The sequence below is a fragment of the Antedon mediterranea genome, chromosome 7 (genome assembly GCF_964355755.1).
Source record: "Antedon mediterranea chromosome 7, ecAntMedi1.1, whole genome shotgun sequence".
Classification (NCBI taxonomy): Eukaryota; Metazoa; Echinodermata; class Crinoidea; order Comatulida; family Antedonidae; genus Antedon; species Antedon mediterranea.
Genome location: NC_092676.1, coordinates 21,814,021 through 21,830,402, shown reverse-complemented (window position 1 = coordinate 21,830,402; position 16,382 = coordinate 21,814,021). Strand labels below are relative to the sequence as shown.

The window sequence follows — 16,382 nt, the reverse complement described above, 5'->3', positions numbered from 1 at the left end:
TTACGTTAATTTATCAATGTTGATCCAACGTTGAAATAACATTGTATTTTTAACTAGTAATTTACGTTAATTTATCAATGTTGATCCAACGTTGCAATAACATTGTATTTTTAACTAGAAATTTACGTTAATTTATCAATGTTGATCCAACGTTGAAATAACATTGTCTTTCTAACTAGTAATTTACGTTAATTTATTAATGTTGATCCAACGTTGAAATAACATTGTATTTCTAACTAGTAATTTACGTTAATTTATCAATGTTGATCCAACGTTGAAATAACATTGTATTTCTAACTAGTATTTTTTTTCAAACAGTTATTATTTTTGTTTTTCAATGTTATTCCAATGTTATTTTAACGTTGAAATCCAGTTGTCATTTTCAAATGACATGTTTTCAACGTTGAAAAACTCTTGAAATTATGTTGTTTTTTCAAACAATTATTATTTTTGTTTTTCAATGTTAATATTAAACGTTAAATTAAAGATAAATTCTATTTAATACTTAATTAAATGACATGTTTTTAACGTTTAATATTAAATAATATGTGTTTAAGTGCGTTGCCATTGATGTTTCAACGTTAAATTAACATTAGATTTCAGTTGGCGGTTTATTTTATCATCCTTTATTGTAAAACAAATGATTATTGGTTATTTAGGAATTTTAGATTGGCAAATATTATTGTCTCTGTATAATACAAAAATGTTCTAGAAGTTGTGTTGAAAATTGAATGATCCTTTGCAAGATCAAATTTCATAAGATACGAGCTTGTCATTGGTTAGTTTCGTTTTGATAAAATTTTGAAACTGGTGTCAGTAATTTCAGTTACTTCGACGTAGGCTAGGCCTACAGTTATTACAGTGGTGTGTAGAAAAAAAAGGCTCATCATTGAAATTGTCAAATAAGTATGTTTTGAGGTAGGAAAACAATCTTTTTTATTTGTAATCTACTAATTTATAAGCTTTGAGCTCGACTATTTTACCCTTATCAATATTGTCAATAGCTAGCCTCTAGTCTAGTAGGCCACACATGCATAGCTAGCTAGGCCTAGGCTATTATTAGCTTGGTGTGGTAGGCTAGGCTAATAGGCTAGGCAGGCTGCCAAACTGATGAACTGAATTCACTCACTAGGCCTAGTGGAAGCATTTAGTATTATCATAGAGATATTACTATAATATCTCTATGGTATTATGCATGTCAAGGGCAAACATTTGCCTTGCCAAGGATAACTACAGTACTGTACTTATTATGGTTATAAAATGGTATGTACTATTATGCCTTTTAGTTCAATACTTTCTTTATTTATCCAAAAGTATACATAAATATAACATTATAATATATAATTAGTTGGCCTAGCTAGCTTTCTGCTAGGCTGTCTACAGTAGCTGCTAAAACACATGCTGCTAGCCTAGGACGGCTATTTGTTAAACTTACTCGCTTTCTTTATTTCAGATTGTAGGCCTAGCTAATAAGGCCCTTAGGCCTATGCCTAGCTAGAGTACAAAATAATGAAGTACATGTAGGCCTATAATCTTTTCTATGTGAATCAAACGAGAAAAATCTAATGGATGATCAATATTTTTATATACAAAAGGTTGGTATTTATAGTTCTTAACTTTAATATTGAATTGAATAAATATTACGCCGTGATTAGGATTCCGGCACCGCAACTCAACTTCCCATCGTTAGGGAATCCGACACGCTATTGCGCATGCCCAGAGCGAAGTAATTATAGCCAAAGAACTTATAACACAAGAATCTCCTGTTCTTCAATTTGCATTCAAAACACAGTATCGGAAGTACAGGGTTAAAAGGTCAAACTGGGCGACGCCATTTCACAGCATGGAGCAGCGCCCCCTCCAAACTAGGAAGTCAATTACTCTACCCCTCTAGAGTATTAGCAGACCAGATCCCCTCTATGATTTTGACTTTCTAATTTGATGCAGGCGCCCTACTCCTCAGTCAATTACTCTATCCCCCCTAGAGCATTAGCAGATCCCCTCTATGATTTTGACTTTCTAATTTGATGCGGGCGCCCTACTCCATGGATCCCAATATGGCGCCACCCATAGCTCTATTCTATCCCACAATGCCTTTCGAAATTGTTACGCGCTTCGGACGAACAGGAGATTCTTGTGTTATAAGTTCTTTGTTATAGCTTGCAATAGTGCCACAGACCGCGCACCACATTACCCGAGAGTCGGAGTGTTAACTAGGGATGTACTGTGTAGCCAAAGATATCTTTGCTGTGGCCTAGTTAGTCGTCGCGCGGGGAAGAGAGCGATGGATGAAACTTGGCCTAGGCCATACATGAATTAATTACGCCACGCGTTAAAATAATTATTATGATATCGATAAGAATCAGCTTGCGTATTTCAAGAAATGTACGAAAATGAATAGCGTAGCGTTGCGACACCGACTTCTCCCGAACAGTTCTGTTTTTTTTTTTCACATCCGCACGGCGGCTGCTGTCAACAAATCAACTTCAAATCAAATGATGTTATGTACAGTATAAATGCGTTATATGAAATCTTTTATTTTGTACTTGAAAAATCATAAAAATTAAAACTAGTCATGCAATTATAATTCATAAATATATAAAGTTTATATATGAATGAAGCAGCAAATTTAATTACGAAATAAATAGGCCCAATGGTCACATCTAGCTTGTAGGCCTACTAGTATTAGTAGGCATGTAGGCCGGCTAGTTCGCCGTGGCGCAGCTATTAAAATGATCCATCGCTGTAAAGCTTGGTTCCCACTAGAACGTAACGCAAGGACGTAAACGCAACGCAAGCGTTTTAACCAATGACAAGCGAAGTTATAGACAGTTAGCAATCACAAGCGAATAAGCCATCGCTTGTGATTGGTCAATTTACTTGCGTTGCGTTACGTCCTTGTGTTGCGTCGCTAGTGGGAACCACGCTTTGGTCTGTTGTAGACAAAAATAGAGTCGCCGATTACCTTGCTCTGGGCATGCGCAATAGTGTGTCGGATTCCCTAACGCTGGGCAGTTGAGTTTCGGTGCCGGAATCCTAACCATGGCGTAAATATTAATACAGTGTTGCAATATTATTTACATAAATTGAATTGATTGCATATTTTACGTGTAAGTGTGAAATGATGTTCTGAATTGAATTTTTGTTTATGTACAGTATGATTTTTGAACAATGTGTTAAAGATATAATTGAACTGAACAATTTTTTTTTAAATGTTTTGTTGAATATGCCGTCACTATAGAGTTGTTCAGTTTGACCAAAAATTAGATTTTTAAAAATGCATTTGTACCTTAAAAGGGGGACAATTTAAACAAACAATTGGTTTTTGGTTAAATGTACTGTTTATTTTGTATTTTTGTTAAGTGAAATCTTTATTGTTTTTGTTTATTTTCTACGGCAAGTGAATATCTAAATTGTTAAAATTGCAAAATGGCAAGGTATTCAAAGTATGATTGTATTAATCTTCATTGTTCATGTTTTTTGGGGACAATAAATCTTTCAACAATTAATTTTTTACTGTATTATTTTTGTTTAAAACTACAGTAACTTGATTGAATTTGTTTCAGGTTTGGAAAAATAATATTGCCACACTTTTGGAAAGCATAGGACAATGTCAACACAGGAATCGAGGCAACTGTTTATTGACTAATCGGAACAATGCAATTACAGTATTGTGTTATTGCCATCATTTGGACTTCTGCAACATTAGCACAAGGCACCTGTGACGTGTGTTGTATTTATTGTGTTTTACTGTAATCAGCCAATATTTATAGTTATTCAATCATGTTAGTTGGCAAACATATTACAAACTGGTTATTAGTATATTTTTTATACTTAACACTGGTACCTGAGAACTGTCAGTGAGGATGTACTGTACATTATTTGATTGTTGTTTGGATTTTGCCTGATGATTTGATAACACCTGATTAAATGTTATTTTATGTTTTTATAGAAATTAAAGAGTAAGATATACAGTATTTATAAAATGTCTCTATTGATGGATTCTGCGACGTAACAGTAACTTTACTACTAACTACTTTAAAACCGTTGATTCAAATTGGATATAGTAATTCAACAAATCAAATTTCAACGTTAAATCTATGTTTAAATTTACATTGATGCAAATTTTCATTTCAACTTAATATTTACGTTGTTTCAACGTTAATAATTTCAACATTGAATCAACATTGATAATTTCAACGTAGACATTTTTACATTGTTTCAACGTTGATAATCTATGTTGAATCAACGTTGACATTTTTGTTGAGGCAAACTTTCATTTTCAACCATTTTTTTTTAACGTTATTTCAACGTTACTTATTTTAACGTTGTTTCAACGTTGATAATTTCTATGTTGATTCAACGTTGACATTTACGTTGAGGCAAACTTTCATTTTCAACCATTTTTTCAACGTTATTTCAACGTTACCTATTTTAACGTTGTTTCAACGTTGATAATTTCTATGTTGATTCAACGTTGACATTTACGTTGAGGCAAACTTTCATTTTCAACCATTTTTTCAACGTTATTTCAACGTTACCTATTTTAACGTTGTTTCAACGTTGATAATTTCTATGTTGATTCAACGTTGACATTTACGTTGAGGCAAACTTTCATTTTCAACCATTTTTTCAACGTTATTTCAACGTTACCTATTTTAACGTTGTTTCAACGTTGATAATTTCTATGTTGATTCAACGTTGACATTTACGTTGAGGCAAACTTTCATTTTCAACCATTTTTTCAACGTTATTTCAACGTTACTTATTTTAACGTTGTTTCAACGTTGATAATTTCTATGTTGATTCAACGTTGACATTTACGTTGAGGCAAACTTTCATTTTCAACCACTTTTTCAACGTTATTTCAACGTTTGCAGATAACGTTGAATTAACGTTAATTCAACCAATTTTTGCCCACTGGGTTCGCAGTTTATTTTACCAACAATTACAGGGTAATACAGGCCTTCTAACCGTTCAAAGATTGGGACTTCATTAAGAGGAATTGATCCTTGATATCCAAGTTGCCTACATGCAATATTTGCATCGTCTTGAGTCCAGTGATCATCACAGATATATCTCCATGTTCCATTTTGCCACATTGTAAGAAGTCCTTCTCGGCTAGAAAAACCGTTTACTAATGCCAATGAACCTAAAATACAGAACATTTATTATTCAGAATCTGATTATCAAAAATAATTTAAAAAAATGTTAGCTATCTTTTATGTAAGACACGGGAATTCATTTATGTGTTGAATTAGCCAATGTTACTCAATTTGCGAGTTTTGCCCTACGGTTAAAAAAGGAGCAAAAGTGGCTTGAAGATTGTGTCGAATAAACAATGAACACAAGTGTCAAGTCTTCCTTGATGAAGAGGTCACATTCTTCGACGATGTGGGTAAAGGGAAGTGGGCATGGCCTCCTACTTCCCCACCTCAGCTGGCTTCTCTACTCTTGCAATGATATTCAATAAAAATGTAACCTGTGATTTGATGTAAATTGTCAAGATCCGCTTGTTACAAAAAAAAAAAGAAATTACACAATCAATCAATCAATCGTTCAATTTATATAGCGCCATTCCAACATTCATTGCTCATGGCGCTGTAAAAAAAAATCAGAAAAGGTGAGTTTTGAGTAGTGACTTAAAGTGACTCAATAATGATGTGTGTTTAATGTTCAAGGGTAGGTGGTTCCAGAGCCTAGGTCCAGCAACACTGAAAGTCCGATCTCCCCAACTATGTTTGCTCCTTGAAATGTCCAGTAGCACCTGATGACTAGATCTTAGCTTTCCCTTCTTGACTGTCAACAATTCTGAGAGATATTTTGGAGCGCAACTATTTAGGCATCGGAACACCAGCAGCAGGATCTTAAATTGAATACGTGACTCCATGGGTAGCCAATTTAACTCTTTGAACAATGGTGTGACGTGATCATACTTCTTGGCACACATCACCAAGCAAGTTCATGTAACGTCTGATCTTGGCGATGTTACATAAATGGAAAATAGCAGATCGGCAGATTTTGTTGATATGTGATTCCATGGTCATTTTACAATCAAGTTGTACACCAAGGTTACGAACTTCTGATGATGGATTGACTAGTACGCCACCAATATGTAGGCCATCAAACCGGATCTTTTTTCTCTGCTGAACAGAACCAAATAGGATCACCTCGGTCTTTTTATCATTTAGCTTGAGGAAGTTGGAGCCCATCCATTTTCTAATCTCAGCAGTGCATGTTTCTAACCGTTTTACGGCGGACAGAAACTTGGTCTGGCAAGGCTTGACAGAAACGTAGATTTGTATATCATCTGCATAGAAATGATGACATAATCCGTGTCTTCGTATTATTTCAGCAACTGGTGCAACATAGATGGAAAACAGCTGTGGTCCAAGCACCGAACCTTGTGGGACGCCACATAATAGAGGAAGGTCATCTGATGAAACATCACCAATGCAGACGGCCTGGGTTCTGTTCCTTAGATATGATGTGAACCAAGACAATGCTTGATCTCTTACCCCAATATCATGTGACAATCTATGAAGAAGCAGTGAGTGATCTACTGTGTCAAAAACAGCCGATAAGTCTAGTAAAACTAGAATAACAAGTTCTTGATTATCTATTGATGTCAAAACGTCATTCTGAACACGTAGAGGCGCTGTCTCAACACTGTGGTTAGCTTTGTATGCTGATTGGTAAGTTTCATGGAGGTTGTGATTTGACATATGCTTAGAGAGTCTAACTGCAACAACACGCTCAATAAGCTTCGAAACAAAGGATAAATTTGAAACCGGTCTATAATTTTTAAGAACTTCTGGGTTGAGGCCAGTCTTCTTCAGCAAAGGCCGTACATGTGCTTTCTTTAAATTCTGTGGTACTGTGGATGTGATAAGTGAAAGATTAACTAATTTCATTAGCACTGGAACTATTACAGGAGCGCAATCCCTTAAAAGCCAAGTTGGAATAGAATCTAGCTCACAAGACTTTATCGGGGATGCCTTGATCAATTTCTCGATCTCCTCATCTGTGGTTGGTTCAAGAATAGACAGTTGACAGCTTAAAGGAGCCCTAAAACGTTGTTTTCTTTAGATAGTTAAGATGACACAGTGGTGAACAAAGTTGAAAGTCTTACCTGTCCTCAAGTTATCAACTATAGCATTCAGCAGAGGATTTCTTCCTTCAAGACAAGCCGTGCCATTAAAATCATCCATAGGCATCGACCAGATAGCAACACCAGCAAATCCATTTTGTTTCACCCAATCCATCTTAAAAAAGAGCAATAATAATGAGTACATGTTTAAGGCATCCGAGAACGTGTTTTATTTATTATTAGTGCCCGGTTGAAAGTTGTCAACTACAGTGATATGTATTACTGTACTACTTTCCCTATAAGATAATACCGCACGGTACCACAATAATCAAGTGAACATAAACAATGTTGTAATTCATTTTGAACAATTTTTACCTTTAATTCGATACTTCTAAAGTGATCAAATGATATCCATTGATCTTCCAAAACTGCATAAAATGCAACCTGTTCTTCATCAAAATAAATGTCGTAGTTGTTGACAAATGGACATGCCTAGAGATAAAGAGGTGAAGTCTATGTTAGAATATCTTTACAACATCTTATAGACATTTATGTTTTTACTAGGCCTTCTTCTTCCTCTTCTGGTATCATGTCTGACGTTGATGACTGCTGAGCTGATTGTTATTTATTGTAGATATTTCAAACGTAAACAACCATGACTTCTTTTTCTTCTTCCTTTTCCTTTTTGCATAGTGTGAGCAGTTGTAAACATTATAATACGTTTAAAGTTTGCAGAGGTCTAAACAGAGGTACATTTCATGATATATTATGAAAGCGTGAACAATGGCTTTAAAAAATAAACACATTTTTACAATCAATGTCCAAAATACCTCATAATACGCCAATAACCCAGGTTGGTTGACGTATGGTCCAGGTTTGCCATCACCAATTGTTGGCGCACCGATGTAGGATTCGGTTGAGTCCAATAGAGTAAACGTTACGGCAAATGTTGATACACTAACAACAATTTTAGAGTAACTTGCTCCTCCATTCGTCCACAATCCAACTACGGATTCCTTTAAATAATAATTATAAAGAATAAAATAGCTTAAGCAAATGATTTTATTCTTAAGGTATATATATTGGTACAACATTTTTACCTATTATATTCATCATCATAATCAGTCAGTAAAGTTTATTTTCTAATTTACACGTAATTAAGTTATTTTCCACAGACCAGATATTCTGAAATATTAGATTGAACAAACGAACGAACGAATAAAATAAATACCGTAGATTCATGGTGGTCCAAATCTCCCGGATTAGAATAAAGTGGTGTGTGAAGTATAGTTATTCGTTCGTCTGGATCATATAGGTAAAACGCACGTACGGTTAAATAGTCTACAGCCCTGGAAATACGAATTATCAATAATTTTATTTTGATAGTAAGATGTCACCATCGACTAAGCTATTGATTGAAAATCCTATGCAAAATGAGTTTTTCTATGATTACCAAAGGTATCCCGCATAACATTACTTGATTTATAATTGATTTACATGTATTGCAAAATATTAGCATAAGATTTTATAATTATTCATATCTTGAACAGTAGCAATGATTTAGACACAAGACCACACAGTAAATTGTTCAGCAACTCCTTATAAGAAGTTATGGAAAATGCGATTTAAAGCTCTACTCTGTTTACCTTGAAACTTTATCAATCTCATATGCCTTTTCATAGTACTTGTCTCCAGCAACTGCCGCAATAAGAATAAGCTGCTTTCTTTCTAGTTGTTCAGACTCTTCACGAAATGCTTCTTTAAGTTCCTGAAATTACAAATAAAAACACTTTACAAACTAGACAAACACAATGAAAACTGTTTACTTTTTTGACGGGATAGGAAGTGACATACAGTATGACCATTTTCGGTGTCCGACGGATAGATCTGATATAGTTGACATGAGAACCCAGTGATATGAAAAGCATTGGTATTTTTTGTATAATCTATTCATTCATTTCTTTATTTCGGATAGTACAACCATATAAAAATCATATACAAAAAAAGAACAAGAAGAGAAACAATTACAACAGAAAATTAACAATAGGCCTATAAGCAACATCCACAAAACCAACCTACAATATCCTAAAAACCAATTTGCACCAACGTTGGTGTAGGTTGGATTGTGGAAGTACGGTAATTATGTTTTGAATCAGATTATACTTTGTTAATACTCTTTAAGAATGTGATACACAACTAGAGTAAAAATGTGAAACTCTGTGTTTAGAGTCATAGATGAGATGTGACTCTAACATGCCTGAAGCAGAAATGTGTATCTTTGGCGATCTTCCGGTGGACTAGTACCAAAAGTAGGATACTGCCAATCAATCTGTAATCCATCAAATGTGTTGGCCCTCAGAAAAGTCACTGCATGTCGGATAAACTCAGCTCGCACCTCTACATTAGACGTCATCATTGTAAATGGTTCAGTTCCGAATGAAAATCCACCGACACTAAGTATTATTTGTAGATCCGGATTTATGTTTTTAAGCTGATGTAGTCTCTCATAGTTTCCGACTAACCATGTTTTGGACAAGTCGTTCCATTCCAAGGCTGCTAAGTGCATGTCATCGTCAATAGTTGCAAAGGCGTAGATCACGTGTGTGCAAAGCGTTGGATCGATGTTATCCACAGTAAAAGCTCCGATTCCAGCTCTATACTGTGCCCATGATATTACGTAACACATGGATACATGGTCGTTATAAACTGAAAATGGAAAACAATTCATTAAAATGCTCTTTTAGTAATTTAGTCGTGACGTGACACTTTTTACGTAAACCTTCCGAAAGTATATTTGTTCCTACTTTTACTAAAAAATACACAATCGTGGTTATAGTATTTATTGAGATGAGTAGTCTACTATTATTTTGTAAAATTTTTATTCGGATTAATTACCAAATTTTTACTTACTTCTTTTTTCTTCTGAAGTTACCACATTCTCAAACACTAGTGAAACTATTACCATAATCACAATGCCACGCATACTAAAATCCTTCAACATAAACTATCTTCGAGCCCTCAACACGTACAGTAGACCGTTAAACAAATTGTAGAATACTAAATGCCGGATGGTAGTCACCTTCGTAAATATTATAATCATAGATGTGTTATTGTATTAAAGATTTTCTAAGGTTAATACAAGGGCTTAAATTCACATGATTGTTTTATAATCTATTGAAGTAGGTCATTGGAATTCGGAAACGCATTGTAATCATTCATTATATTATTACTTTATATCAACATATATTATTACTACTTGGTAAAATACAATTTAAGTATCGTACTTGCTTTGTTTGCACAAAAGCGTTTTCATATTTTTTTTATCATCCTAGTTTTATTTTTTTTTTTGCCGTTATACTTAGAGAGCCTATTGGATTTCAGGAATTGTAAATAATAATAATAATAATAAAATCTCGACTTCTTATCTTTAGTACGAGGTGAAAAATGTATTGCTCATTTTGCCAAGAATTTCAATCACTGGGCGTTTTGTTTATTTATTTTATATTATATCCCTCACAAATTTCATTATACAATAACACGTTGTTTATTTGATATAATATTGTATTATGCAAATTAAAAATATACATAGCAATTAGTCAAACCGACATTATTTACAGTAAATACTTATGAAAATTGATCATATAATTAAAAATTTTTAAAATAGGTAAATATACAATTGTAAATAGATATACTAGAGCTAGTGTATCTAAATGTTATTTCTAAATATTGTTATATAATTACTAATATTAAATAAGATAAAATTAAATTTAAATTTAAATTTCTTATTGCACTTAGAACATTTTTGTTTACTCTATTTTACGTTAATGATTCCATGGCTTCGCAGGTAATCGCCAATTTCATTGTGTGATACAACTGTTCTACACTGGCAAATGTTGAGTTTGCAAACTAAATTGTGTTGGTGTAGAACGGTGTCTTCTACTTCTCACGCAAAATTAAGCTAAGTATGTATTGAGATGAAAGAATAAATTTCTTTCAATACATAGTTAAAACAAGATATACATTTCTATAGACAAAAATTGACACATTTCATTTAACTGCTTTTTCCAAAGTATGATTTAAAAGACTTATTATAATATAATGTACGCCATTAAATTTAATTCTTTACAAATTTTGCTTTAATTTTATCATTAACATAACGTATAGATGTGTTCGTCTTGTCTGAAAATGACGTCATCGATATGCTTGAATTATGTTCATTGTTTAGTTCACATTCAGTTGCATTGAAGTCTAAATATCCTTCAGGTTGATGATGTGTTTCTAGTAGATGGCTTAAATTGTTTGAAATTTCATCAAAGTATGGTCGTTTAGTGGAATTCTCCAGCCAGCATAGCGACATCAATGAGTATCTGAATTGAATTTAAGAAAATGTAACACATAGGCCTATATATTTGATAATCAATGTCTGAGCTGTACAAAAGGGGATAGGCAAAAAAGTGGCTGTATATCTTAACTTTTAATTAAACTCATGTTTGTACACCATTATTTAAATTACCACATGATTTCCATTGTAATACTGTATGCTGATATATGTAATTTTTTATTTCTATATTGTTTGTATTCAAATAATTGGCTACTTATTGTTAACGAGGAACATTATTGAAAAAAAAAACTTTATTGAGACAATTGTTTCAAGTTAAATTTAATTTCAACTTAGAAAGTAGTTGACTTGAAAAAATATTTCACACATATTAAAAGTAATACTACAGAAATAAGATACTGTACTAATATTTCATTTATAAACAATTAACTACGATAAAAGTTTAATGGGATGTTAAGCAGCTCTAACGCAACAGGCCAACGTTCAAAATGCATTTCTTATCGTTTTTCTTTAGGGGGTAAAATTCTTCCGTTTATACCTTATTTTATAATAATAATATTTATATATAATAATGGTTCAACCTGGGAAAGAACATATAATATAAATATTTGCACAATCTTAAACGGCTTTCGTAAAAGTATACAGCAAAGAATGCCATTTAGTTCACTTCCTAATCGTCTTTAATTTAACAAAATGAAAGATTAACTTACACATCATCCGGACAATCCTTAGGTTGTGCGAGTCGAGTTCCCGCCTTTAATTGCTCAAGAAGTGTATTCGCATTAATGTGAGGGTAAGGAACAGCTCCAAGTGTAAACACTTCGTAAAGAACAACCCCATATGACCACCTGATATAGAACAAAATGATAGCCAAATTATTGTAGTTATAAATGATACATCTATTAGAAAAACAGAACCAAGTTGATAGTTCTATCAAATCATTATCCAACTAAAGTATTACCAAACAAAAAAGAATACATCCTTACACGTCACTTTTAATGGTGCATATACCCTCTATCAAAGTCTCTAGGCTAGACCACTTGAACGGTCGTTTTTGCTCTGGTGCCATACGATCGTATCCTTTTTGGTATATATCAGCGGCTAAGCCAAAATCACAAATCTTTACGTTCAAGTTTTCACCAACGAGAACATTCCTCGCTGCCAAATCACCATGGTAATATTTCAGGGAAGATACAAAATCCTGCAGGAGTAATAAATGAAGAAAGCTTGTATGTTAGCAGACAATTTCGATAGAGAAAATAGAGTGCTAGCTAGAGAAAATATCATTTTTCGTCAAATTAACTTACCATTCCATTTGCTATCTGTCTTGCAATGTTCAATTGGTCGAGAAGTGAAACAGCATATATGGGGTCATCGGCTTCACCGCCCTCTTTGACCTGTAGAACAATAATAGCCGTTTTACTCAATATACATTTTAAAACCTACCGGTAACAACTAAACTAACTGGTGTTACTGGTTCACAAAATAGCTCTTGTGTAAGAGGAATTACCATCTAACTGATAGGACAGTAGTTGATTTAATATCGTTAATCCTTGACCATATGCCTACATCGAACACTTCGTGCTTTCTAACCTGACGAGCTTTGCGCAGAAATTGTAGTAGGTCTCCATACTGCATGAACTCAAACAGTGCCATGTTTGGCTGACTTATTGTAACACATCCCACCAAAGATATGATGTTTTTATGCTTTCCTAGTTCGATTAACAACCTAATTTCGTCCAAAAAGTCCTCTTTATTCGATGTGTGATCTACAACACAAATGGTATTATTAGTAATACATATTATTAAACACTGAAAGTACGGTCTTATACTGGTGACGGGGACGGTATAGACGTTAGATTACTGGAAAAAACTGGAATGAAGAATTTCAGAAATTTCCAAAAAAATGTTTCGTGGAATATCACTAATAGCACTAAAAGTATTATTACTTAATAGCCTACAAGTCTTCGACTTTTTTAAATGTCAATGGTGCAACAGTGCATAAGATTCTGCTTCTATTTTCTCACATTATACTTTTGTAAACTTTTCAATGGATTGGTATGCATTTTTATTTTGTGTGAACAATAAAAAAACATTTTTACCATTGTGGCATTTCGCTCTAGACACTCTTCTTGCCATGTTTACAAAAAAATTAGCGTACGCGTTAATAGTATTTAAATAAAATGACTTAATGACAATATGACATAGTTACCTCGTAAACATTTAATTGCTACTTTAATAGTCTCGCCACTGCCGTCTATACCAGCAACATGTCCCAGCAAAACTTTGCCAAATTGACCACCTCCGATTCTGTCCTTTGTTGTAATTCTATTTCGTGGAATTTCCATATTCTTAAATTCTTCAGCTGGTTCCACAATTGGTTGAGGTAAATAGTCGTCTGTATTTAACAAAAAAATGTATTCAGTTACCATCAGCATTATATAAAACATCAACATATTTTCTTGGATGTCTTTGTTTTCATAACTGTCAGTCGTTTGTTGCCTCGTTCACGTCTTTGAAAACACTATCTTCTTTGTGTCATCACGGTCGTCACTTAATTTTATCATTTTTGGCTCTGTTATCATTTTTTTCTTTATCGTCATCTTTATTGTCACAATTGTTGTCCTTGTTAGCATCACTGTACATTTTGTTGTTATCACTGACAGCCGTCTATTGTCTTCTCGTCATGTCATCACTGTCCTTATCTTTATTTATATCACTGTCGTCTTTGATGTCATCACATCATTTTTTCTCATGTGATTTGCAAAAAAAAAAACTTACGTGACGCTGGACGAACATTACTTTTGTAAGGTAGTGACTTTAACACTGATCGCCTGCGTCGTCGTCGCAGGACAATTAAGACAGCGAAAATCACTACTAATACTAGTACAGCAGAACAAGTAGAAGCAACTATCACAGCAGTGTTCTTCGATGTTGATATATATGTTGCATCATCGTTTATACGCGTATACAACACTGAAATGTAATTAATTTATATACTTATTGATTGTCAATATTGGTCTAAAGACACATTTCAAATGTTTTCACCGAAACACAAGCACAAAAATAACATCATCTTCCTGGGAATGAAGTTGTTCTTAACTCTTCCCTTCTTAACATAATAATGAAAAAAAGCTATATCTATTCTATATACACGCTTATATAGCAACATAATATAATAAATATTATACCTGACTGTTCACAGAGCCATGGTTGAATTTTAGCACAATCTCTGTCGTGCATTACTCCTCCTACCATGGGTGTAAATGTTATACAATCTCCTAAAATCATAAATATAGTTTGTGTTGAACTATTCAGAATAATTAGAGATTTTGAAATCACTACGCACAAAATAATAATCATTTTTTAGAATGCAGAACACTGTACATAAACAATTCTGAAAAAAGCACCATCAATTGCTTTCACTGATCTATGGTACGAATTACGATATTGTATTTACCCTTATTATTCGGTTGATCAATGTCCCACTTTAGGTATTCAGCAGAAATACCATCTGTCCCTCTATATACCCCTTCTTCTTCCTTTAAAATGTAACGTAAATACGTAACTAAATAATGCAATAAATAAAATTATCCGAAAGTCAAAACTTACGTCTGAACTGGATGTCCAGTTGGTTGTAATATTTATATTTCATTTAGTGGTTCAAAGGAGAGGAAACTAATTCAAAAAATACATACTTACAATATCATTAATTGCTGTCCAGTAGTTGTCATTTTCCTTTAACTTCAATATTTCTGCCAGCCAATCTTGTTCATCAGAATTACCGATAGTGGCTAAAGATGCATTTCGCTTGTTGCAATACTGTCTTGCCCCTTGCCATGATAATTGTGTTCTTGACAGCAAAAAGCAGGAACCGTTGTATTTTCTCCACATAGGTGGACACGGAGGAGCAGGAGGAACATTTTTAGATTTGTTGATTTGTAACTCTATCACAATAATAAATAAAAATAATATCTATGAAATGCAAATTTGTATTCTATCCATGATGCCTATGTTATGTATCATAGTCAGTTGCAATTTCAGCATGTGCATAATATATGTGGTTCATTAGCATAATACCAATAAAGGCATACTTTAAAATTAATTCAGACTAAAGGTTTCTTACCCTGGTAAAATTAACACAAAACGTTTGTTTATACTTAATATAATCTTGACTCAACATTCTCTATAAAGTTTGGATAGAGCATTATAAATATAAATCATTGTGGACTAAAAAGTACCTATTTGGCAGTGCAGAAATTCGTCTAATTACTACTTAATGTAGTGTAAATATAACAAAATCTCGACCAAATACCGTTCCGATAATAAAACAAAAACGGTGTATAATGAACTTGTAGTGTACGCATGCGCCGATAAATATTTCGCATACAATCTCCGTCTGCTTCATCTACATTTCGTTCCAAAGCGCAAGATCGGCCTGCAAATAACATTTCTATACGTTATAAAACTCACCCATACGTTCACATAGAAAAAGATGCTTTCTTGAACATTTTTCATCTACCCAGTATCCTTTAGTTCTTTCCACGACAACGCAATTTGCGTCCAAACAATTTCGGTTACATCCTGTTTAAACAATAAAATTCTTAAGCCAAATATAACAATAACTTAACTTTTAGGAAAAAAGTTTACAGATACAATCTTATCAATATTTCCTAAGACTGGGCTGATTGTGTACACGTATGAATGACACATCATACAAAACCTTACTTAACCGCTCGGCCACTTGATCAATCAATAACAGAAAACATACCTAAATTGTTTGGTTCTCCTTGAAGCCAGTTACTGTAAGATTTGGAACTTCCATCTTCCCATTTATAAACACCTTCTTCAACCTTAAACATATTATATGCATGTTTTAGTCGATTGAGCAGACAAGTCATGAGTTGAAACTTTTTTTCATTACCGATTGCTGGTTATAAACCTTACTTAAAA

The 16,382-nt window shown here is 33.5% G+C and overlaps 1 protein-coding gene and 1 long non-coding RNA gene across 3 annotated transcripts; one reads left to right on the top strand and one right to left on the bottom strand.

The window, feature by feature from the left end:
* The first annotated feature begins 610 nt into the window (after positions 1 to 610).
* On the top strand, positions 611 to 4,062 carry LOC140054446 (uncharacterized). 2 transcript variants are annotated; one of them, XR_011846518.1, is made up of 3 exons: positions 611 to 918; positions 1,454 to 1,595; positions 3,567 to 4,057. It is a non-coding gene; the product is annotated as an uncharacterized lncRNA (long non-coding RNA). The 2 variants fall into 2 exon arrangements; XR_011846519.1 differs by having other exon boundaries at positions 872 to 906; positions 3,567 to 4,062.
* A 6,831-nt stretch (positions 4,063 to 10,893) lies between these two features.
* LOC140055505 (fibroblast growth factor receptor-like) lies at positions 10,894 to 15,906 on the bottom strand. Its single transcript, XM_072100847.1, has 11 exons — positions 15,903 to 15,906; positions 15,132 to 15,376; positions 14,890 to 14,971; positions 14,621 to 14,710; positions 14,211 to 14,405; positions 13,642 to 13,827; positions 13,023 to 13,198; positions 12,737 to 12,826; positions 12,416 to 12,630; positions 12,140 to 12,277; positions 10,894 to 11,457 (listed from the first exon to the last, which is right to left on the bottom strand). The coding sequence occupies exons 1-11, from the start codon at positions 15,904 to 15,906 to the stop codon at positions 11,205 to 11,207; spliced, it is 1,674 nt and encodes a 557-aa protein (XP_071956948.1). The 3' UTR covers positions 10,894 to 11,204.
* Between the last annotated feature and the right edge of the window lie 476 nt (positions 15,907 to 16,382).

Coding starts and splice junctions, on each gene's coding strand:
- LOC140055505 (XM_072100847.1), bottom strand. Junction 14,972..15,131: donor GGACAGCAATTAATGATATT/GTAAGTATGTAT, acceptor TACATTTTAAAG/GAAGAAGAAGGGGTATATAG. Junction 14,406..14,620: donor ATGGCTCTGTGAACAGTCAG/GTATAATATTTA, acceptor ATTACATTTCAG/TGTTGTATACGCGTATAAAC.